The sequence below is a fragment of the Akebia trifoliata genome, chromosome 4, assembly GCF_017979445.1.
Source record: "Akebia trifoliata isolate Shusen 1 chromosome 4, ASM1797944v1, whole genome shotgun sequence".
In the NCBI taxonomy this organism is placed as follows: Eukaryota; Viridiplantae; Streptophyta; class Magnoliopsida; order Ranunculales; family Lardizabalaceae; genus Akebia; species Akebia trifoliata.
This window is the reverse complement of record NC_141378.1, coordinates 9,492,215-9,518,417: the sequence shown is the minus strand read 5'-3', so window position 1 is coordinate 9,518,417 and position 26,203 is coordinate 9,492,215. Positions and strand designations below refer to the sequence as shown.

At 33.5% G+C, this 26,203-nt stretch overlaps 1 protein-coding gene, 1 non-coding gene and 1 pseudogene across 2 annotated transcripts; 2 read left to right on the top strand and 1 right to left on the bottom strand.

Moving 5' to 3' along the window:
• Positions 1–9,292: 9,292 nt before the first annotated feature.
• On the bottom strand, positions 9,293–9,688 carry LOC147403625 (bZIP transcription factor 44 pseudogene; annotated as a pseudogene).
• Positions 9,689–13,605: 3,917 nt separating this feature from the next.
• On the top strand, positions 13,606–20,139 carry LOC147403624 (cyclin-T1-3-like). The gene is made up of 7 exons (XM_086439265.1): positions 13,606–13,772; positions 15,747–16,005; positions 16,967–17,048; positions 17,700–17,834; positions 18,441–18,616; positions 18,719–18,870; positions 19,198–20,139. The coding sequence occupies exons 2-7, from the start codon at positions 15,842–15,844 to the stop codon at positions 19,758–19,760; spliced, it is 1,272 nt and encodes a 423-aa protein (XP_086295391.1). The 5' UTR covers positions 13,606–13,772; positions 15,747–15,841; the 3' UTR covers positions 19,761–20,139.
• Positions 20,140–20,629: 490 nt separating this feature from the next.
• On the top strand, positions 20,630–20,701 carry TRNAH-GUG (transfer RNA histidin (anticodon GUG)). The gene has a single exon. It is a non-coding gene; the product is annotated as a tRNA-His (tRNA).
• Positions 20,702–26,203: the final 5,502 nt, after the last annotated feature.

Genomic DNA, 26,203 nt, shown 5'->3' with positions numbered 1-26,203 from the left:
AAAAGAGAGTTAATTAGTTTGGTGAGCATAAAATAGGTTTGTGGATGGATAGTGCTTTGGATTACCCTTAAAGACAAAGACAATGAACCAAATACCACTGAAAGGAAAGGAAAGGAAACTGGTGGAGAGAATAAAGAGGAGCACTACTTAGCTTTAAAAGAACAAAAAATCTTAATTTTTTGCTCTCTTTAAGATAAAGTGAAGTTAAGAGTTAGAGACAGCTCCCCTAACTCAAGCAATCAATCCTATTGTAGTTGAGTGAGATCCTGTGCTCCAAGGAGTAAGATAAGAGACTCTAGATCTCTTCCTTTGCATACCACATGGTGTAATCATTTTGGTGGATCGTTGATCTTGAGCATTTCTCATCATTGTCTTCGAATTGTTCTATGGACTTGTTCCAAAAGCATTAAGGTCCATTCCATAAATATATCTAAGGAATAAAAGAGCGATCCATTTTGAAATGTCTTTCACATCCAAGTATCAAAACTCGATTACATCGATCCTCTTTATTTTTGAATGGCGGTTATATGTATGTTCAGATGATGATGATCAGCTATAAATTACCAATCTGATTGATCTTTCATTTTTAAGTCCAGCTAAAGCTGATCCAAAGTGTTCCACATGGAACAGAGAGAGACCTGGAGTAGCTTTGTTAATGTACTCCCTTAAATTTATGATTCATATTCTAATCTTTTATAGGGGCTCCTTTATCTGTGTTGGACCACTGTCAAAGTCTAATGATCATTAGCTTATTATTGTATAGTGTACTTGGAGTCAGTTTTGGGATTGAAACCAAGTCCTAGATGGAATCTAAGTAGGGGTTGCAATTTTATCATGACTTGAAAACGACATGAAATTAATGATTTTAGATCAAACCTAATTGGTTTTGGATCTAATAGTGTCAACTCATCTAACATAATTATTAAATGGGTTAAGTTTGAGTTAGTGGCGTCAACCCGTTTAATCAGTTTTCACATGTTTAGTTGTTTTGTAATTAATGTATAATTTTAAATATATCAACAATTATTTAAAAAAATTTTTAATTACTCATTTTTAATGATAAAACTTTATTTATATTTTGTGATACTTAATTTATGTTGACAGTTATTAATTTACAATTATGTGACTTTATTTTTGATAATGATATTTTTTTTAGTAGTGTAAATAGAATTATTTTGTGATACTTAATTTATGTTGACAGATATAAATTTATCAAACAGGTTATATATGATTCAAGTCAGGTATACCTATTTATAAATGGGTTGGGTTTGGGTTTAATTTTTTAATGCAATTATAAAATGGGTCGGGTTCGGGTTTAATTATTTAATGCAATTATTAAATTCATACCTTTACCTTAACATGACATGACCCATTGCCACTCCCAGATCTAATCTAATTTTCTAATTTTCTAATGTTGTGTTGTGTCGAGTGTGAGAACACATTTTGGGACTAGGGCTGTCAATGGATCAGGTATGGGTGGTCGGATCACTTTCAGATCAATTCAATAATCCAATCTGAAACTAATATGACAATTGTCAAATTGGGTTTTTATCAAATCTCAATATTAGGATCCAAATCTGATAACAATTGGATGAGTTCCGGATCCAAATCCCATAAAGATTAATGAATACTATTGTTATTTAATTGCTTTCACATTACTGTAATGATCATTCCCTAAACCAAAAGCATGATGCAAGGAAACTAGGGGCACATATAGCTGCTAATGGGCTGGGCTCCACTAATTGGACCAGATTGTTCCAGGCCCATTACCCTATTTATTTTATATTCCCTTGTTATAATTTTACAAAAGAAATTAGGCCAAATGTAGGGGTGCCTTTTATCCTGACTAATTTTTAAAGAGCCAGCCCGATCCATCTCAGCCATCAAGGCTAAGCCGCTAGGGTATGTATGATTTTCGTTACGCCCAATCATCTGGACTACGTACATGATCTGATCCATTGATATCTCTAAGCAAACATGATCTAGGCTTCGGTCTAGTAGGGCTGTCAATGGATCGGATCAGACCTGAAATCCAATCTGAGTCCTATAACTGTAGATCTGGATCAAGGATTTGGTTTTCGATAACGATCAAATTGTGTAAGAATTTGATTTGGTGATTTATCAGATTAGTTTAAGATCAACCATCTTTCGATTCGATAGGGATCCGAACCAATAATGTGTTTGAAATATATAAATGATGCTTATTTAAATATATGATGTATATTATATTTTATAGGGTTGGGATCCGTTGACTCATAAGAATGACTCATGAAAAAAACACATGATCCTAGCCCTTTAAACACAAAATCCAATGGTTGTTATTTGTGAGTATCTTGATAACACAAATCTCGGAGATACTTATCTCGAGGATAAATCTCAATCATTGGATTTTGCATATAAAGGGTAGGGATCTAGCAATTAGATCCAAACCTGATCCGTTGAAAATCCTACGCAGTGTATAACATGACACCAACCCTTTACCTGCAGAGCCTGGAATTGGGCCTGCATTCGAAGCCCAGTATTCCCATACAAGATTTTGGGCCGAATCATCTGGAATGAATTAAGATAAGGCCAATGGGTTCGACACAAAACCCAGCACACTCTTTCTACACCAAAAAAAAATCTGATCCATTATTTCAACTTTTGATTCTAGCATGTTTATGTCCATGGACTTTATTAACAGGCCTTTTATTGGATTTCTAGCCCATGATAAAACTTATTCAAATCCAATGGTTAGAAATCACCAATTTGGCTGATTTTTGGTGCTTAGATTTACCAATGGACAGATCTTACTAGTAGTGTCAATTTGTCTTGAAAGCTATTATTTTTGGGGAATAATTTTCCCCTAACCACTAAGCTCTCACTAAATTGTTAGGTGCCTTTAACACGCACCATATTATATGATGCATTTTATCCACCTTTATACAATACATCACATCTCACTAACACAAAATATTCAATTAAATGTAACTTGTGCTCTTCACACCCACCACCAATACTTAATTCTAATACAACAAACCACCCTTACCCCTGTTTTTTAATCCAATCAACTATTAAGTGGAAACAAGAACAAAATCACAATCAAAGGCTAGTTAACATTATCACCACAACTTTATTTAATTACAAACCCATTTAAAACTACCAACTCTCCACTACATAAAACCAACAAAGAAATACCAACCCATGGGTTGCCTAAGTGGTAAGGACGAGCACATGAAGTGTGGGTTAGGCGCACGTCACGGGTTCGATTCCTCCCTTGGGTTTTTCTCATGATTTAACTGGGGGACCATGGTGGTGGGTTGTTGTAGTAGTCCTCCCGAGATTAGTCGTGGTGCTCGCAAGCTAGCCCGGACACTCGGTTAGCACACAAAAAAAACCAACAAAGAAATCCCCTCCTACCCGTGTAAACCTTTTCACCGATGGCTGACCACAAACTTTCATCATCTCCAATTACACTAGTAAATTCGTTAACTAATTTTATCATACAATCAAATTGATTGTTAGGACTGGCAATGGGTTGGATAATATCCACTTACCTGAGTTATTTGGGTATGGATTCAAATTTTTTATTTTAATAAGAATTTGGGTAAATTTATCCACAATTATTTTTACCTGAATATTTTTGAGGTCAGATATGAATATGCGTTTTACCCAATCTGAATATCTGTTTATTCAAGTTTAATATAACAAATTCACAATAAAATATATGTATAATCCAAAATTATGATTTTTTCATCATCTTCGCAATGAGGTATATACATCTGACTTGAATATCCGCTTAAAATTTAGGTACAAGTCAGATATGAATATCCTTTAAAAAGGTGAATAAATAGTTGAATATGGATATCTTTAGCATAAGTGAATAAAAAATCAAATATGGATAATCAGATATAGAGTTGGATAAGAATATGGAAATAGCTTCACCCGACCCACACCCGACCCATTGCTAGCCGTACATATCGTACGTGATGGGAGTAACATGGATTAGATTGCATTAAACAAATGTGATTATTATTAGGAATGGTTGTGGGAATAGGGGGAGTGTGTGGGTAGTTTTTTAATATTTTTAGAAGAAGTTATGGGCAACTAATATTAGGAATCTTTGTATTTAAATTATCTAAATAATTAATTTGAAGAATTATCAAAGAAAGGTTGAGAAGTCCTTAATTGGATTTGAAAGATTGGCCATCTCAAATGGGTTTAAGAAGTCTGATTTGTCTCGAATCATATCTTTCTCTATCTCATTAATTTGAGGGATCATCTAGAGAAATATCGAGAAGTCCTTAGTTCGATTTGGAGATTGACCATCTCAAATATGTCTAAGAGGTCTAATTTGTCTCTAATTATATATTTCTTTGTCTCTTTCCTTTTTTCTTATATTATTTGTGATTTTTTTGGGCTAGGTACATGATACAAACCTAAACACTAGGACAGTTAATGAATCATACTAGACCAAAAAAATCCAAGTTAATAACATCGGATTTCGATCAAGGATACAAGTTTCCGATGAGAATCCAATTTGATAACCTATCCGATTGGCTTTGCATCAAGTATGTTTCTATGCCATATCAAATGTGGGAAAGTGTATAAATTTTCCAATCTGATTCTTATAGGCTTTGTCTCATATCAAACTCAATCGGGCCCATTGATGATGCCTTCTTCTTCTTCTTTTATGAGCGAGCGAGTTTAGTGGGTAAGGTGGATTTTCAATGCAAGTCGTGACATAAATGAAGAGTCATGATTTTCTGACTCGAAAATTTTCACTTGATCTATACTCGACTGACATGGCAAGGGCACATAACCATAGATCTTTTTCTTCGGGATACACAAGGAAACGATCAACAGTTTCGTGCCCATTGCCACATCAGCCGAGTACAAACCGAGTGAAAATTTTCGAGTAAAAAAATCATTAGCGATAGATAATACTCATGGACAACATAATTTCCTTATCCCTTTCTATCATGCAATAAGACCTAAACATAGAAAAGTATAATAACTTGATTTCATCATCTTTTCTCCCTCTTTGAGATAGCATGCTTTCATTATCTCTAATTACAAATATAATTTACCTAATTATCCCTTTCTATCATGCAATCAAACCCAAACATAGAAGAGTGTGATAACTTGATTTCATCATCTTTAATTTTCTCCCTCTTTTAGATAGTGGGCATGTCACTGAATTACTATACGGCCTAAAATTCACCCACTTTTTTCCCTCCTATTATTATTTCCTTCTCTTCTCATTTTTCCTCAAATTAGCAATATATCAAGTAACGGCAATTAAAATACACATCTAGGGATAAATCCTAGAGATATATGATAAATCCTTCGGATACATGTTTATCTCAATCATTGGATTTTGTATTTTAACGATCAAGATTTTGTGTCTTTTTTTTTTTTTTCTTGATTCATGGGATATATTAAGGTATGCAAGAGTTGTCCATGAAAATAGACTTTAAAATCCTGTTTGGAAACATCAAATTTTGGTGATTATGTCCAGGTCCATTTCTGTTCAAGGGTTGTTCCACACCACTAATTGTTGGTTGCACACCAAACTTAAAACATTTTTTTTTTGGGGGGGGGGGGGGGCGGTGTTTGTAGCCTCTATTTTAACCTACTAATTGCACTTACGGTTTAAAGCTTATTTTTTTTCATGCAGTTTTGTATTCTCCACTTCGCTTGTGGTAGAGAGCTTCTTTGTAGAAAATCTTTGCGACTCTCCTACCAAATTTTTTTCTTTATCATGTTTCTTTTATAAGTCATTCAACTTTTCAAGGGAATCAAAGTATTTCTTGCAAAATGGTTCTAACATGTACAACTTTGTAAATATGGTTCCCAAAATACTAACCATTTCTTGCAAAAATTACTGAACCTATGGGCATGGTTGAGGAAGAAAAAGGATTACAACATTTTTTTAAAAATTATTTTTGGAGTGTAATCATCCAAAATGGAGTGCAAAGGTTTTTTTTCTTTTTTTTTAAATTTAGGGAGTGCAATTAATAATGGTTGGTGTGCTACTAGTTGGTCCTATTTCTAAACTATTGGTTGATCATAAATTAGGTTTCTAAGCTGTATTTTAATGTAATCATGCAACAAAATTATTAAAGCTCTCTAGTTGGCTGTTTGGTTTTGTGACACTCACTCCACTTATTTTTTACATGATTTAATTGTGGAAAATTTTGGTTGTTTATATTAATAAATGATCATTTGATTTGGTCATGTTCAACAAAGGTCGATCATGCACCCACCTAATTAGTTAAGATATTTAAGTTGAAGATTTTAAAAGAGCGAGAGAAAGATTTAAAAGAATGTTGATAGAGAAATTGAAACCAGATATGAACTTACTCCAAGACTTGACTTTGGACAAAATAGAAGAGAGAACAAAATTCATTTAGCTGACCCCAACCCTTTCGGGATAAGGCGTTGGTAATTTACATGATATTCATCGGTTGTATTCTTTTCCATCATTGTTTGACTTTCTTATATGAGGATAACGATTGATAAATTAAATCAATACTAATAAAAACGTTAAACACTAGACTATGATCGAAACGAAAGAGTTTTTCTCCTTGCACTAATTTATCGAAGAAGATAAGATACAAATGGACAAATTGGGGCATGGAAATCAACAATAATGATAAAAAATTAATCTTCAATCATTTCCTTCTAAGTTACTAAATGTGTGTTTTTTTTTTAATCTAATCATATTTCAGATGTCTTCTTTAATAAATTATTGACTATTTTATAATTTTGATAGTTGAAATGTTATTAATTTTGACTATCATAAGGGCTATTGGATTTAATTTAATTGTAATACAAATCACCGTGAGGAACCACTAAACAAACGCCTAAAAGAGTATGTTTATCAATGGATCAAGTCCATATCGAACCAGGCTCGATGTGGGACCAATCCAATAATGATTAGATCCCATCCTCTAAGGATCGGATTTTATAGAATCTCAAAATTAGGATCCAAATCCAATCCAATCCAATAATAATTAAATAGGTCTAGATCTCAAAAATCTGATATGAGATACAGAACCTAAATAATTAAACAAAATATATGATATAAGTTACATATTATCTCTATTTCTCTTATTTTATTTAATTGAGCCCCTATCATGATTAAGGGCTAGTGGAGATGGTAAGGGTGACTAGGTGTGCTCCCCAGGTCACACCTTCGAGTCTTATGCCCCTCCACTTAAAATTGGCTATATTTATATGTTAAACATGTGTTAGGGTGGTTGGTATATGCGTAAGAATGACAATGGGTCGGATAATACCCATCTACCCGACTCATTAGACCTGAATAAATTGGATATGGATAAGATTTTTCTATCCAATTAAGAATTCGGGTAATATTATTTGATACCTATTTACCCAAAAGTTTTGTACAATCGGGTATGAATATAAGTCATATCCTACCTGATTACCTGACAATCAAAGATAATTTCATAATGTATATATGTAAATAATTAGTTTTTTATTATATAATTTTTTTTATTAAAGTAATAATAACAATAATAATAATAATAATAATCAGACGAGAGGGTAAAAATTTGGGTGACCCAAGAATCAGTTAAGAAATCAGGTATGGTCATTCACTTAAAACTTGGGATAAAAATTTGGATTTTAGTATTATCCTAAAATTCAGGTATGGGTATGTATGTTTTAATTCGGGTATGAATTCGGTAGAAGTCTCACCCGATCTGTTGCCAATCCTATACGTGAAGCCCACCAAAGCAAAAAAGAGAAAGAAAAGAATTGAGCCCTTATCAGGTTGGGATATGATAGATCCAAAATCGATCTGATAGGTTATTAAATCAGTTCTAAACAAAAACAAGACTTCCAATGGATTGGATTTTGGATCTGATCTGGACATTGACAACCCTACCCGAGAAAGAGAGAAAATAAAGGATAAATATTCAATTATGTGATGCAAAAGTTAATATTTTTTACACTAGATCCCCCACTTTCTTTATGAAAACACCTCCAATTATGCCAACTTCATCCTGACCCAATTAACCAAATCCACTTTGCTGCACCATCTTCTAATACTCTCTTACAATCATTTTATCTTTGATGGATGCTTTCCACTTAGATTTGAGTGGAACATTAGTAACCTTCACAATCATGTATTTTTCATTAATATTCTTAAAATGTAAATATTTTATAATCATTAGCAATATAAGTTTACTGGAGTTTGATCAAGACTACGACAAAAGGAGAATTATTAAGAAAAGGGGGAGAAGAGGAAGACAATAAAGTTGGAGAGGTAACATTGAAAAATGATAAAAGAAGAAAGATAATAACGTTATAGGTATTTTTGTAAAGATGAAGAAGAGAAAAAGTAAGAAAGGTAAAATATATCCTTGAGATACATTGTTTATGGGTAATAAAATCTTTTGAGAAAGAGAGTGAGACCCACCGTTCTGTTTTATTGTATAGATGGGACCGATTGATTGCAGCACTTGGTATTAATAGTATTGCATCACTCAGAAGGAAAAAAAAAAAAAAAATCTTCATTGCAGTTCATGTGTATGATTGCCCTAAAGAAATATTAAACTTATTTAGTTTTCTATTAATTCTTCTTACTCTTCAAACATGTCCCAAAAAAAAAAAATGCTAAAAGATTGTGATTAGAAAACTGACCTAATAATATTCTTGATCAATCAAAGCCACACTTACGTCTAACTAGGGGGACCGGATGGGTCAAGACTGGAACCAAGGCATATAGGACTCTCCCTTGAGCACATGCAACGCCCACACATCGCACCCACTAGATAAGTGAGGGAATGCCCTCGTGGGTGGCCCCAAGGAAATATTGCTCATACTGGGTATTGAACACAGAACCTATGGATTCTCACTGCTTATTTAATTTGATATTGTCAATGATTAATTTTCAAAAAATTTAAAATATTTAGAAGGATTAAGATAAAAATAAAAAAATAAAAAACAAAAATGACTAAATTTAGGTTGGTGTGCAATTGACAAGTTGTGATATCCCGAATTTTATGAATAACTTTTTAAAATTTTAAAATATTTACCAAAATACCATTGAACAATGATGGTAATATCCTTACATTTTTGAACCAAAAGCAATATAGAGTTGCTTTTTTGAGGAATTTTACAAAGAAAAAGACATAATTTTGAAGGCTTGTGAAACCTCCAATTTATCTTTAGGGCTTATTATAAATAGAACCAAAACCCTCTCTTTAATCCTCTCCAATTCATCAACAAACCTCACCAAAACCAATATCAAACCATGGAGAATTTCAGTCCTCAAACATGTCTAAAGAAGCAACAATGAGTTGTTCAGAAAGAGAGAATCCCATGGGTTCTTGAAGCTATCAGTCTCAAATTCAATATTACTTGCATTCAAGTAATTGGTGATCTCATTGAGAGACTGCAATCTGTGGTTCAATTCTCCAATCTGAGCCTTTAAAACTGAATTTTCTGATTCAAGATTCAAGTAATGTTGAGTGATGATGTTTAGGCTTGTAAGAATCTGGTTGTTCTCATTTCTTAGTTGAGACACATGAGCTGTTAGATCATCAAAGTGTTTCTGTTTCCTCGACCTCGATCGCTTGGCGGATTCTCGATTGGATAACATTCTTTTCTGTTTCTTTTGATCAATTATAAGCTTGAGATCCTCTTCAGAACCAACAGAACCTGAAGAAATCGCCATTGTATATTTATGGAGAAAGATCAAGAACCTCAACAACAACAAAAAAACTTTCTACTTGGATTGAAGACTAGGTCGCTAGGAGAAGATTAAAGACAAAGACCCATATATTAATTTTTAAAAATTCAACATCTAATTTTATTTTTTAAACACAGAATTAAGGAGAAAAAAATGGATATTTCAGCTTGGATTGGAGAGGAGGAGAAGATTAGACACAGGACCCAAAGATTAATTATTTGAAATTTAGTTGAGAGAATAGTAGAATTCTAGATAGAATTTTCTGGTTTTGAGATAGAATTCATGAAAAAACATAGAACCAGTAGAGAAAAACAACAGAGAAAGACTGAACAAGATGGGTCCTGAGCCCCTGTGTGTAGTTTTTCATAAAACCGGCAAGAAGGATTTCACATAGAATTAAGAGATAGGAAAGATTTTTTCTTTTTTCTTTTTGAGAGAGAGAGAGAGAGACGGGGTCAATGGAACAGAGTCAAAACCCAATTGAAATGAGGGGATGAGATAAGAATTTGAAACAAAAAGAGGATTTCTGCACTAACCCAAGGATCAAAAACACAAAAAAAGAAAAAAAAAAAAAACACCAAGATCTGACAAACGGGTTTTTCAAATTATAATCTGAAAACAAGAACTAATGTTCAAATCAGAAATTCTACACCATAGCAAGAATCGAAGAAATCAGAAAGAGAGGAGAATAGCCCAAACTCCTAATAAAAAGTCTCTAGAATCTCAGATCTATCAATCAAAAGAGTGAAAGAAGAGGTAAGTAAAATCTCAAGATCTAAAGGGAATAGAAGAGATGAAGAAGAGGGTCTTAGACTTAGCAGAGGTTGGGTTTTATAGAACCAAAGAAAATGTGCGCGCGTGCGCGTGTGTGTCTGTGAGAGAGAGAGGGCATTGGAATATCCGAATATCCACCGTAGAGGTGACGCTATGGCATGGTTTTAAAACTTGGTTACGGTCTCGTCTCGTCCAGGCCCGATATTAAGTCTTATCGGATGAGTTTTTCGATACATTTGAGATTTCTCATTCAAAAAATTGAATGTGAGTCCTAAATCTCGATCAAAAGAGTGACTTTGTGAGTTGGTCTCATTTAGCTTTGATACCGAGTTAACTCGGGTGATACGTCTCAATCTCAGACAAGTTTTAAAACCATCCTCCATGGTGTATTCATTTCTTGGGAAACAATCACTCAATTATTTTTAGTAACCCATCATTATTATAAAGTTAAGGCTTAATCTCCATATTCAATATAGATTCCTGAATAAATTGGTTTTTCAATTATTCACTTTGTTTTCGTAGCCCCAACTTTCCCCTTCGGGCAGGTTATACAGCCACTCTAAAACCTGATTTATGTTATCGGGTAAATAAAAAAAATCCGAATCTTCTTATCTCAAAAAGTTGTTTCTTATTTGAAATGAAAAGATTCACATAATGAACTTCATCTCCAGAGGCCCAATTAGAACAAATGACTCTAATACTTCAAATGATTTTAGGGAGCACAAAAGTGACATGTATTCATTTGGCATCTTCACAAGATCATTCTCAATTTTAATAAGATGCAAATAGGGTGCAATCTGACATGCGCTGTACTTTTAATACATTATCTTTATAGAAAAAATTATTTATGTTACTTGGAAGACTCCTTGTATATCATTTTTCAGACCATCTAGATTGTATGAGTAAGATTTGAAATGTAAGTGTAGAAGGAAAAGTTAGTAAAAATGCGTGAAGTGTGAAGCATTCCGAGAACTGCCTGTAGGTGGGTGTTAACTTAGATTAATCAATATTTATATGTTTCGATACAAAAATAAGAAATCCAAAATAAATCAAAACTACCCTCAAAATCCTCTTTGCCCTCAACAATGTTAGAAATCAAAAGATATTCCATATAAATCTCTTGTCATTTTCCATTCTACCCTCAAAAGTACTTCACAAACTTTATAACATAATTTCTTTTTTGCCTTAAACTTATTTCAAAACCCCTCCAAACAGAAGAAGAACTAAAGAAATTTAAGCATCCGAGGTGTGGGTTAGAATAGGTTTTCTTCAAGTACTTTTGCATTCCCATATCCCTCCTCCACTCTATTTGTTTTATTTTTTATATAAATTTAGGATGTGATGAAATACTCTCCCTCACCACCGATAAGTTGAACTTCAACTTGTGCATGGAATATGCAAAGTCGTTTGATCCAAAGGGTGAGGGTTGAATCTCTTCCTACCCTTTTCATTCTACCATGCATTATGTACACACATTCCACACACACTTACCATTCATGACAGTGATGATAGAAGATTTTCCCTTTTATAGGGTGAACCACTAATGTCTATGCATTCTTTCTTGAGGCCATGTCACTAAATGAGTTCCACCAATGGAATGTCCTTAAAAATTTAGGCCAGCTTCACACTACCCTCATGCATACATTCTCATGGTGTATCAATGCTAGGGATGGTCTTCTCTATAGGATGAATCCCTTATCTCTGACACTAACATCAACACTCCTTCATAAGCCGAGGACATGGCTTCATACACGTGCACACATTCACACTGAACATGCATTTCATCTTCATCTTTATGTTCTTTCTTCCAAATATTTTTAAAATTGTCAATTTAACAAAATAATCACCTTGGGGTGGAATGAATGGGGTGCTTAACACCTTCCAAACTCTCTAACTTCTTACCTAGACTTTAGGTAAATTATGCCTTATTCATACAAAAGTCATTACAATGTCACACCATTTAAAAAAAAAATGATAACTACTCAAAATATATATATATATACGGTAACAAGATTTTTCTTAGTAAAAAATCATGTTGTTACAACATAATTACAATGTGTTTAGTAAAGATATAACTTGTTGATTTATTTTTTCAAAAATTAAAATTATCTTTTTTACCAGTATTATATTTTTAAGAGAGAGAGCTCATTTTAATCTCCAAGACATGGTTTGTATGGAAAACTTATAGAACTTTATATAATATTTATTAATTTAAAATGTAGGAAAACATTTCTACAATATAAAAATAATTTGTTTCAAATACCTACGAGTACACTTTAGATAGAATCTAATGATTTCAATTTAAATTAGTTTGATTCCTTTTAGACTCGACTCTAATTGAGTATAGAAGAAAGGGATCCAAAACCAGGTTTTTTTTTTTCTTGGGAGGGGTGGGAGGGGGATAAAAATTTGATGACGAGGCCATATATGACATTTTTTTTAAATTATTTTTCACAAAAACTCATCGTTTGAAGACATGTATAAATTACAAAGAATTAAAATGATTTATAATTTTTATATTACAAATTATTATTGGCTTGAGATCACTAGACTCATGAAAAGTGAGTAATGATATTGTTAAGAACTCATATGTTCACACAAAATCCCGATAATAAATATGTGAGATCTAACCATTAGGATAAAAGATATATCCCAATAATAATTTATGATTCTCTAAGATAATTTTCTACCCCTAGATCTCATGTGTCACAACCAGATTGTCTACCAACATATGAGTTCGCTTTTTACAAGTTTATCGATCCCACCCCATTATTATTATAACAATTGTTGTTGTTGGTGTTGTTGTAAGTATACCGAACAGATATGAATCTCAACGGATTCTAAATTTGGATAATGAACACGAATCGGATTCTAGAATCTAAACGAAGTAGGGATTGGAAAGTAGTTTTGGCATCCAGCTGGCGATGATAAATACACTGGGAGTTAGATTACAACTCAACTCCGGAGAGTATATAACTCCCAGAACGTTGACCGTCAAGTAGACTAAAGTATAACTGTTTTTATATATATATAGACAAACTTATGAAGTAAGTAAACCCCTCAAATTTGAGTTGTACCACGTGACGACTTAGAAAAGAAAACGTGGGAAAGAAGTTTCCTAGAAGGAGGGTAATTTCGTCACTAGTTGTTAGTCCATGCTGGTTATTGGTCACAACGACTACAAGGAGAAAATAATTAGGGTTTTCTGGCGATATTTTTAGGGTTTTTTTCTTCTTCTTGATGTGGTTTTGAAGTCTTCAACGAGCTTTAACTGTTCAATCGATCAATTTCTCTGGTAATTATTTCTTCAATCTTGTGTTTAATGATTTTTTAATTTAATTTCATGTATAATTTCGAGGAAATTGGAAGCTCGATGTATGTAAAGAGGGAATTCTTAGTCGTTCGTGAATTACTTGAATTCTCGTTTTGGTTCTTTAATTATCACTGTTAATAGTTAGATTAATGTTCAATCATGTTGGTTTATCTGGTTGTAATCCAAATTTGCGTTGATTACTTGTTTCTCTTTGAATTTTAAAGAATTTGATGCGGAAAAAAGTAAGATTTTATTGCCTAGATGAATGTCAGGTATCCTAACTGGACTAGACGCCCTTAGAGCTGTTAATTTTTTTTGTGAAAGATTACTGATAGCTTGTGTAATTAGTTTTTACGGTGATAATTGCCACCCTTTGATAAAAGTTTGGGCGGTTCTTGACTAAATGTGTTTTATATCGGCATTTGAGCTCTAAGAATTATTAAGATAAGGCCATAATCAACAAAAACATGATTTTTCTGGTTTTATCGTTTTTAGTGCAGTTAATCTTGTAAGTTATTAATGGTGTATACATTATTAACTTCTATTACAATTTGGGATTGATGAAGATAATTAGGGTTTTTCTATTATTAAAATGAGTAGTTGAAGATCCTAAAAGAGCTAGAGGAAGACCCAATAGAAAGTGGAGGAAGATTGTGAAAGTAGATATGAAGCCATTCTCAATGATCCAAAACTTGACTTTGGGCATAGTGGAACGGGGGAATAGGATTCATTTAGCTGAATCGCTGGGATAAGGCTTTATAAGTACTACTCACATAATGGATTTCAATTCCAATTATATGGGATTTTACTTCTGTTTTTATTTCCTTAAGTATGCTAATTATTGTATTGTAGTGAATCTTGTGACATATTTAAAAGCACACTTATAAGTATCCCGGTCAAAGGATCTTTTGTAGCATAACCACATGTTATTTCATACTAAGTTCTTGTCTAGTTGCTAAGAATGAAACCTGAAAAAAATATTTTGTTCATTAAAAACCTTTTGCCTTTTTTTCATTTAGAATTCTGCAGTGTTTTGTGTCAACTTCGAAATTATCTAAATAAATTTTCTGGGAAAAAAAAAACAACCAAAATAAAAACTGCTGTTTGGGTGATGTTGCTGGTTTAAACCTTCTCCAGATTATTTTTTTCTGGGTGTAACCATATGACCTCCACCTTTGTAGTTTCCCCTTTACACTACATTGCCCTCCCCAAGCTTGGATAAATGAGGAGGGTTGTGTCAGGTTGGCAGTCGGTGTAAAAATCCGCCACCCCATAACATGAATCTTGATGAAACCTTCCATTTCATCCATGCTAGGGTATGCCCCGAAAGTGAACAAAATTCGTTTAGCTGACCCTAAACTTTGGGATAAGGCTTTGTTGTTGTTTTTCTCAGATGTAAATATAAGGAGCTTTAATGTTAAAAACATTTTGTGGTTATAGTTAAGTAGTGAATAGTGATAACTCTATATTCTTAATCATGGTAGTCACTCCTTTATTTTATGTTCGTAAGAAAATATTTTTAGTAGTTAAATTTTCCATTTCTCCTTTCTTTTCGAGTATATGCAATACATGGGGTTTTTCATTTCTTAGAACTCAAATGGGTTTATCTAGAGATTGGGTATTTATCCAAACAGGAGAAATCTTCATTGCTATATTGGGAAACCATTGAAAGCTTTGGAGAACCTTAAAATTTTCCTATAATTCATTGACAATGTTTCTGATACCTAACAGATCTTATCTATGTGCTTAGTCATGAAAGTGTTGGGTCTAACATAATAATTCTTTGATTACTAGCTCAAATGGAGTATAGTTGATTTTAGCTACCAATGATTGTTCTGTTTTTCTTTTTTCGTATTTTTATCTTTTGGGAGCTGACCTTCTGGTTTAATTTCTTTCTCTAAGATGAATACATAGCAACATCTCTGTACCTCATTATACTTGTCTACTTCTATGCAGGAATTTTGTCGGTGGTCTCACAGTAGATTCTCAATTGGAAAAGCAAATTCAAAAGTTCTGTATTTTCTTCTATTCCAATAAAAGAGACAGCCTCCATGGCTGTACGGCTTCAGTGCTGTACATCTAAGTGGTACTTTACTAAAAGAGAATTAGAAGAACTTTCTCTGTCGGGAAAGGATGGTATTGACTTTAAGAAAGAGGCACAACTACGGAAGTTATACTGTTCATTTCTTCAGGACCTGGGCAGGAAGCTTAAAGTGTAAGCCTTTTCCTAACAAGTTATTACGTTAGTTTTAGAGAGCTTCTATTGGCACCCCAACTTTTACTTATTACTCTCCAATTTCTTAAATTATTTATCACACCTTAATTAAAGATTAAAACACGCCATTCAAACATTAAAAAAGTTTGGTTCAAGTTATTACTTTACAAAGCATTATAACACATTCACACAACTTCAACAGTTGTTTACCAAGTTTCTAGTGGCACCCCAATTTTTCCTTTATTCTCAGCCATTGACGTATTCTTTTTTTATTTTAATCGGGGTTGTAATAAGTAAAAGTTGTGGTGCCAATAGCAGCTCTCTAGTTTTATTTGGATTGTAGAAAGAGAGATTTATACTAGTTCAAATAATTTCATCTTTCTTGTGATAATCTCCTACATGCTTTGCTTGAGTCTGCGCCATTAAAAAAAAAAACATTCTGTCCTTAACTCTAGTGAGCCATATTCTTGTTGCATCGAATTCTCCCGTCTAGTGAAAAACACACTTGTTGCATCTAGTTTCTATTGCAGAAGTTGTCACAAGTGATTAATAATATACTTTCCGTTCATCTTCTTCAAGAAGTGATTACTACAGTGATATGAATCTGTTTTTAATTCATAGGACTGTTTTCATCAAGTTGTAAATCACTGAGATGCATTTCAACTTAAGTCTTCTACCTATTTCCGATACTTATTCTAAATATGCTCCTTGCTAATGTTCGACTGCCTTCTAGCTGTATAAAATGTCATACTCATTTGAAGATCCCTTTTTAAATATTTAATATTATATGTACCTTTGGGACTCTGACATAGAATGCATCTAGCCATGTCTTTCTTATCATGTTTGCTATGTGGCATAAAATTTCCGTATTCATTTCACGCTTCATCTAATTTCTTAGCAACTTAGATCTTTCATACAATCATGCAATAGACATGCTGATAAATGATTGCTTTTATTGCAGACCCCAATTAACAATAGCGACTGCAATGATGTTATGCCATCGGTTTTATCTGCGTCAGTCTCATGCAAAGAATGACTGGCAGGTATGTGTTATATACTATTATGAACTTACACTCTCTCTCATGGTTTGGGAGATTAGAATATCTACACTACACTATAGGTTCGCTAGTTGCCCTTAATGCTAGTTTATTTGGCATTTGGAAGGAAGGCTCCAAATCTACAAACATCAACAATAACAGCAAAGCCTTATCCCAAATATCTGGGGTTGGCTAAATAGATTCTATTCCTCCATTCCACATCCTCAAAAGTTTAAATTCAGAAAAAGTTTATTGCATTCAAACTTTTGAGGTTGTGAGAAACTTTTTTTTTTAAAGTTTTGGAATCTATAAGAGTTCGAATCTAACAAACTTCTTGTACACCGCATCGTACATTAGAAACTCAGTGTACAGTAAGTACTTGTAATCTGTCTTCCTTCGATTATTGACTTTATTTTCTTCATCCCAAGATCTACGAGAATTTAAAATGGGAAAAGAATAAAAAGGCCTTCTAAAAATGCCATTAATTCACTTACCATAAGGCATTGTATCATTGTTTCAATAACAAACCCATCATGACATAAAATCCAGAACTTGAAAATGTTCTTTGAGACTAGATTGGTTATTTGTTTTTGTTTTTTTCACGTGGTGAGTTTAGTACTTTTAGAATTTTAGATCTAAACACCGCTCATTCTGCAGACGATTGCGCCAGTAAGCATGTTTCTAGCTTGCAAGGCTGAAGAAACACCCCGCTTGCTGAGGGATGTTGTTGTTGTGGCTTATGAAACAATTTATATAAGTGATCCTACCACTGCTCAAAGAATCAAGCACAAGGTATGGGAAATACGATGGCTTTTTAATATGGGTGGTCGCATTCCTAATGTCTTTCGAAAAATGATTTTTATTTTTATTTTCTAGTTAAGTGTAAGGTTGTATTAATAAAAGGAGGTTGCAAAAGAGAAAACCAAAGGAGGAGGCTGAGATATAGCTCCCAACCAAAAAGACAAAGAACACCAGCAATGGCACTACATATTACACATAGAATCCCATCTAAACACAAAATCGTCAAATGAAACGCCCAAGAAGTCCTTGCTCAACTTTGACCAAAGGTAGATGAAGCCCATAATTTCCATAAAAACACCTTTGAGGACTCCTTTCTTTACCCTGGAACATCCTGTTATTTCTTCTTTCCGAAGTCCCCAAGCAATGGCCGGGGGAAGAATAGCCCGTAGGTGCCTTTTCCGGAAGGTAAATAAATTATAAGTTCACCCTTCTAAAAGTGAGAAGAACTTTTGAGGTAAAACCCAAATTATTTCAAATTGAGAAAAAAGGAGTGACCAGATTTCCCGAGAAAAGGAGCAGTGAATTAAGGTGTGATCAACAGATTCCTCATCACTCTTGTATAAGGGGCAGAAATTTATGCCTGCTTTTCATGTATAGGTTGTTTATGAGAAGCAGAAAGAACTACTCTTAATTGGGGAGAGGCTTTTACTGGCAACAATTGGGTTTGATCTCAATATCTCGCATCCCTACAAGCCACTTGTTGCAGCTTTAAAGAGATTGAACGTTTCCCATAAAGACCTTGCAAAGGTGGCATGGAATTTTGTGAATGATTGGTAAAACAGTCTTTTACTTGGTCATTGAATTTCTTGTTCATGTCCTTTCTTTGTTTATCTTTTTGAAGATATAAATTGTGTGTGTGTGTGTGTGACATGTAGGATCCGGTCCACGCTGTGCTTGCAGTACAAACCTCATTTCATTGCAGCTGGTTCCCTGTTTCTTGCGGCTAAATTTCTCCAAGTGAAGCTCCCTTCAGAGAGGGGAAAGGTTTGGTGGATGGAGTTCGATGTTTCACCTCAACAATTAGAAGGTTGGTTCTACATATCCTTCCTATTCATGTTTTTTTTTCTAGAGCTTCTATTGCCACACCAACTTTTACTAAAGGCACCCCAAGTTGATCCTAACTATCAAATCTATTGCATTGTTTTGTCTTTTGAGGATTTGAAAGATCTATTGTCATCGGAAAATGAATCCTCGTTTTGTTGCACCTAGGAAAATTAAAGAGTGTTGGTTTTTAGGATTGGGGGTGGGGATAATAATGTTTTCACAAAAAAAAAAAATTCTTGAATTTTACTTATTTCAGTTGGTGGTGTTCATGGGTTTCTTTCTCATTTGTTTTCCCATATTATTTCATCAGAGGTTATCCAGCAAATGCTCAAGTTATTGGAGCATAACAGAGGACCAGCAATACCCTCCATGCACATGAAGGCAAAACAAGCAACAGTTGCAGTCAAAAAGCCGCCTTCCACTGTTCCTCAAACAAATATTTTAGGTGGATCCATCACCACTAAAGAATCAAAGCATGGGGTTGATAGAGACATCAACAGCCAGAATCAGCCACCCTCTGAAGACACTTGTGTTACTAGACTATCTCAGACGAGTGATTGTGGAAGCTCACATAGCATTGTTGAAGATGGAGATGATAGGGCCGATGTGGGCGAGGTTCAAGCAAAGATAGTAAAATCCATTAAGATGGAAAGTTGTAAGATTGTTTGTGTTGCAGGGGGGTTTAGTAAGATCGACAAGGATCGCATTAAAGAGGCATTGAAGAGGAGGAGGAGATCGGATGGAGTTTTGAATAAGGAGGTAGAAGTAACAGCCGTGGATGATGATTCATGGATAGTGAGAGAACTGGAAAATGGAATAGAACAGGAGTATGGCTCTGAGACGAAGAAACAGAGGTGTTTGTCAGGATTTTGAATTTGAACTTGGGGAGTTACAAACAGCTACTTATTTGAATTTGAATTTGGGTGGTTCTGTTGGAGTGACCTGTGGCCGAAAATCTTGTCGAGGCAGGGAATAAGAACTTCATCAGAATTTTGTTGAATATGGGAGATTAGAACTCAAGCAGATTCTTTACACACACACGGTAACACGATTTTTCTTGTATTTAGGGTCAGATAGTCGTGTAGTTAACTCGTATTTAGTCAAAATTGTTAGATGATGTTTGCATTTATTTGTTACTTCTGATTTCTGAATGCTATTTATCAAAATAAAAGAAAAAAATTACAGAACTGAATGTTCCTTCTAACTGTTGGATTATCATTGGGTTTATGTAATAGTGTGAATTTCTTTGCTATACTTTGATTATTTCTAATCTCAAAGGACGCTTGAGCCTCTCCATCAAACATAATGATGAATTTTGAGGAAAAAACGCTTACTTCCAAAAGATCAGCAATTGTTTCTCAAGGATCAGTACAGGTTTTATAGATAATCTATTTTCTTCAAAATCATGAGTATCGACTCATCTTGGCTGTTCATTTGATTTAAGAGGGTAGTGTCTTCTTCTCACTAACCTTTATGAGCACTAATGCTACGCATATTTGGAGGGATACAGTTGGGATAGGAGTAAAAACACAAAGGCTGGTTTCCTAGAGATCAGTATCTAGTTATTAAGATTAAGAATCCATTAGTTGGGGAATCTCTAAAATTATAGTCTAATGTCAACCGTACGTCGTTTACAACTGGTAAGTTTTGCTTTTAAAAGGAAGGCAGCGTTAATGTTATGTTACTTAGGCCCACTTATCCAATTAAATATATACAATACTTTCTAGTACTTTATCATCGAAGTGGCTGTAGTTTAGTGGTTAGAATTCCACGTTGTGGCCGTGGAGACCTGGGCTCGAATCCCAGCAGCCACAGTTCATGCATTTTTACTCCGTTCATTTCCCTCCATAAACTTTTGGAAAACTAAGGGCTTCTCTGCCCTTTTTTGTCAAGATGATCTCTCTGGTGAGGTGTAAAAATCACCTCATTCCACAACTTCTAACCTGAACAAAAGTGATTTATAAAAAATGAACGGTTCAGAATTTTTCAAGTTGTAAACATAGGGTTAAAAGTTTGGGAATGAGCTGATTTTATAAGACAACACGTTAGCTTTTATGTGTATACAGAACGTGATCCTATATATATATATGGGTCAAGTTCAAGGGCCATATGAGAAAACATATGTAAAAACTTTTGTTTTTAATAAAATTTTAAAATATGGGTTAGAAATTTTGGATTGAGCTGATTTTTTGTGAGGATGATCTCTATGATGGGAAGATCACCCAAAAAAAAAAATCAGCCCAATCTGAAACTTCTAACCTCATTAAAAGTGATTTAGAATGTGGACCGTCGATTTTTTACCAATTTTTATCACTAATTTGTAAATCACTTTTGATGGATTTAGAAGTTTCTGATTGAGCTGATTTTTTGTGAGGATGATCTTTTCATCATAATGACCATCCTTGCAAAAAATTAACTCAATCCAAAACCTCTAACTCTTATTTTGAAAAACGAAAGTTTTTTCATATGTTTTCTCATATGGCCCTTGAACCGCCCCATATATATATATATATATAAAAAGAGAGAGAGAGAGATAGACTTTTGCATCTAAGATCGTAAAAATATAGGAAATTTTATCAACACGCCATAGAACTTTAAGGACCCTCCAATTTTTAGTGACACTTCTAAAAATCCAAAAATTATTGTGGGCACTCCATGTCAAAGGGCACCCCTCTCATCTCTAACAATTGCGATGACTTATGCAAATAGGTGAAGAAGAAGGGGGGAGGAGGAGGAAAAGAAACAAAAATAAAGAGTTAGAGAGATCAAAGGAGAGGGAAGAGGAGGAGGAAGAGAGGAAGAAAAAAAATAGAGGGAGATAAAGAAAAGGAGGAGGAGGAGGTGTCGGCATGTTAAATCACTGAGAAGACAAAGAGAAAAAGAAGGAAGTGTCGATTTTAGATCTATATATATATATATAGACAGACTTCTGCATCTAAGATAATAAAAGTATAATTACGTTAGAAATTACATTACAATTTTTTATTACAATTATTATATATAACAGATTTCCCTATACTTTTTGAGGGAGACGGTTCGAGGGACATCTCACAAACCAGCTGAGTAACCCATGTGTGGGCGTCGTTGGATCTGGGGGAATCAATGGCCTGGATTACCTATTCGAGTCAATTGTGAGACAGTTGGGACGAAACGAAATATTTGAGGTATTTCCAAAGACCTCCTTCTTCTTTATTTTTTCTTTTTTAAACTTAAATAAAATCTCATTATCTCTCACTATAATCCAACAAAACTGCTGAGACGAAACAAAATATGGGGTAAGGCATAGACGATGAAAATGACGATGTTGATTATGTTCTTCCTTTCTAGAACTCAGTTCCTACTCAAAATGAAACAAAATCCATAAAGATATTTTCTTCTCCCTTATTTTTCTCTTACCCACTTTGAGCTTATCCATTCAAGCCTAATGATCCATTCAGATTCTTCAATCCCTGTATGGAATCCTAATATTTTTATCCCTTATAAAGCAAGGAAATTTAAATATTAAAAAAACAGTCGAAATTTGTTTTTAGGGAAAATTATTCTAAGTCTCAAAACATGGCCTAAACCCAGTTTTTACTCAAATCTCATTTTCAAAATTGGGCAGCAAGTGATCTGAACCAGGTACAAGACTCTCTTGAGTTCTCACTCTTTCTCTCTCTCGATTGATAGCTTCACTCTCATTATTCTTCTTCTGGTTTCCATCAATTTTGAGAGAGCCAACTCTCGGCGACGGTCATCTGAATCAATGGATTTCATCATACGTCGACCTTCGTGATTGAAAAGGATGGGCTTCACTCTTTGTTTTCAGCAATGAGTGAGAGAAGAGAGTCCTCAGCCAACCATTTAAAAAAAAAAAAGCTAAAATTGCAGAAAAACAATGGTGGGCGGTGAATGGAGGAAGTTTTCTGCAAATAAATCAATTCTTTTAAAAGATTTGAGGGAGTTTTTTGAAAATACATTTCTTTTAATAACAAAACACGTTTTCCAACTGGCCGCATGTTTTATTTTAAAACAAAATCCAAGCCGTCTAATGTCGTAAATCCAACGACGCCTACACATGGGTTTCTCAGCTGGTTTGTGAGACGTCCCTCGAACCGTCCCCCTTTTTGAGATGTAACTAGTTTTTATAATCCCACATTCTTGACCCCTACAAATGTTTTCCTCTATATAATTGGGTAAGTCTCGAGAAAGTTTTTCAATATACAACAGGGTCTTCAAGTTAGATTTTATTTATGTGTTTTTTTTTTTTAAAGTAAGTTAATCTTTTATTTTTGGGTCTTGTCAACATGTGCCCTAAGGGCACATCCTAAAGTGTAATAAATACACTTTGAAAATTGAAAATTGAAATTTAAGAACCTTTTGATAAAAAAATAATTTTTAAGGACACTTTGGATTATGTATTATGCAGGTATTTTCTTTATTATATATTATTTTAAGAGGAGATGTTATTGAAATTTCGATAGAATTATAAAATTTATAAATTTATTAAATTAAAAATAATTATTTTTATAATTTTTTAAATATAAATTATATATATATATATATATATATATTAAAATTATATATATATTTAAGGTATTCTGATCATTTTTTGTGCATTCTAGGTGCATTATCAACATTAAGGATATTTTGATCATTTTATAATAATTTAATAATAAAAAATTATCAAACAAACATCAATTTTTGACATATATGATTCTGTAACAATCAAACTTCTTCTAGATATGATTTTTCAAACTCTGAACTTTTCAAGTTAGAGGTTGACTTCTGTAAAGAATAAACCCTTAATCTCTTATTTTGGGATCTTGTCATCATGTGCCCTACCGACACACTTAAAGTGCAATAAATACACTTGGGAAATTGAAATTTAAAGACATTTTGATATAATAAAAAAAAATTAAGGGTATTTTCGATACAAAATCCAATTAAAAAAAAAATGTAATTACTGTACTTTTACGTGTGACGTAAGGGCACACGTTATCAAAATCCCTTATGCTTTTTTTCTTCTTAATTCCTTTTTTTTTTTTTTTTTTTTTTGAGTCATCCGATCCCATCATGATTTGGGAAAACGATAATGCGTTAATATGTGCAATGAAATCGATGTGACACCACATAATAAGTAATGTAGCGGTCTTATGAACGTGTGTCCTAAGGGGACACGTTAAAGTGCAATTAATATATTTAAGAACTCGATTTTTGTATCGAAAATACCCTCAAGATTCTTTTTTATACCAAAAATACCCTCAAGATGCCGCTTTCTCTTGTATTTATTCCACTTCAACGTGTCACCTCAGGGAAAACGTTAACAAAACCCATTAGGCATATTATTAAAAAAATTAGGAATTACCTACCAATACAGCAACATTTATGTTGGAAGCCTTGAAGCCAACATAAACATAGTTAAGTGATATAATATATAAAAGGAAAGTGCTGGAATGACACACGGTATTTAGTGCGATTCTCACAAGTCTGACGTGGGATGGGCACATAATCATAGGTGTATTTTCTTGCGATACGAGTAAAAATCATTTACGATTATATATGCATCTCCACGTCAGAATTGTGTGAATCATAGTAAATCCTGTGTCACCCTAGCACGACTTTATATAAAAACTTCAAAGCATCATATTTTTAGGCCCAATGCAATCTTATTGTCCATGAACTTTTGATCTTCTTTTGAGAATTTTTTTTTTCAGAGCTTCTTTCAAGAGCTTGTCACGATTACTTAATTTAATATTTTATGTGTGGAATGGAAGAATGTGATTCATTTAAAGATCTCATAATTTTGGGATGATTTTAATTTGTTATATGATTGTGTAGGATATTTTTCGAAAAATCAAATTTTGACAATTTCAAAGAAATTTAGTCAAATGTCCGAATTATAAGACAACATAATCTAAATAATCGAACGTTTGAAATAACAGAGAGGGAGAAGAAAGGCCAAATTTACCTTTAATCAAGTTTCGAGGAAATATACTTGAAGTACAGGAGTTATGAATCCCATAAGATAAGGAGTATAAATATCTCTGCAGAAATAAAAGCAAATCCCTAAATGAGTGTAATCGTATAAACGGAAATCAAGAAGAAAATCTATGAAGGTCTAAGAGAGGAAACCTCTATAAATGGAGAAAGGCAAGGCACTGAAAGGTGTGTAATTTCTCTATGAAAATACCCTAATTTACTTCTTATACTAAAAATCATGACTTGGACATCGGAGTAGTGTTGTTGAAGGTACACCCAGAAGTACAAGAAGGCAAAAGTTCTTTTATCAATGAGAATCATGAGATAGTGCAAGTTTTTGCATCTACAATGATCATAGTCACAAAGTTAGAGTACGGGTTTAAATCAATAAAAAAAAATTTCAAAAAAAATATTAAAAATTATGAAATATATATAATGAAAATTCATAAAATCAAATTATTATCATCAAATCTCATATTTTTACATTTTTTAATCACCAAATTCTACTATGTATCAAATCCCACATTGAAAAAACAAATAAAGTGTGTGTATATATATATATATATATATATATATGGGTCATGTTCACCACCCTACGCTTTACCAAATGTGTTTTGTCCTACATGGGTTAGAAGTTTTGAAATAGGCTGATTTTTGGTGAGGATGATCTCTATGTGAGGAGATCATCCTTACCAAAAATCAGCCCATTCCAAAACTTCTAACCCCATAAAAAATGATTTACAAAAAATGGACGGTCCATGATTTTTCAACTTGCAAACATGGGGCTAGAAAATTCGGAATGGGCTGATTTTTGGTGAGGAGGATCTTCTAATCATAAAGATCATCCTCACAAAAAATCAACCCATTTTAAAACTTCTAACCCATGTAGGACAAAACACGTTTGGTAAAACGTAGGGTAAAGTGTAGGGTGTCGAACATTTCCATATATATATATATTCATGTCACAGGAATAAAGCGGCATTTTTTATCACAAAGGAAAAAAAGTTGTATTTTTTAATCGGCTTGATCAAAGGAAATGTAACGACACATTTTTTTTCTTCTTCAAAAAATTACCATTTTTTGTTACTATGTTTATGATGCGGTGTCTGAATCCGTAGGCCCAACTAGCAGAGACAATTAACCTCGTAGAGCACCATATCTTGTCAAAATCTCTCGGATACATGCAATACCCCACAAACCACACATGTCAGATAAATCGGGATAAATACTTGTGGGTGCTCAATGAGGGATTTTGGACTTAAGACCTCTCCTTTTGTGGAGGGAGGCCATAGCCAAGATAAAATATTGATTATGATGATTAGTTAAGATTACAAATCCTATTTTTCTATTCAATT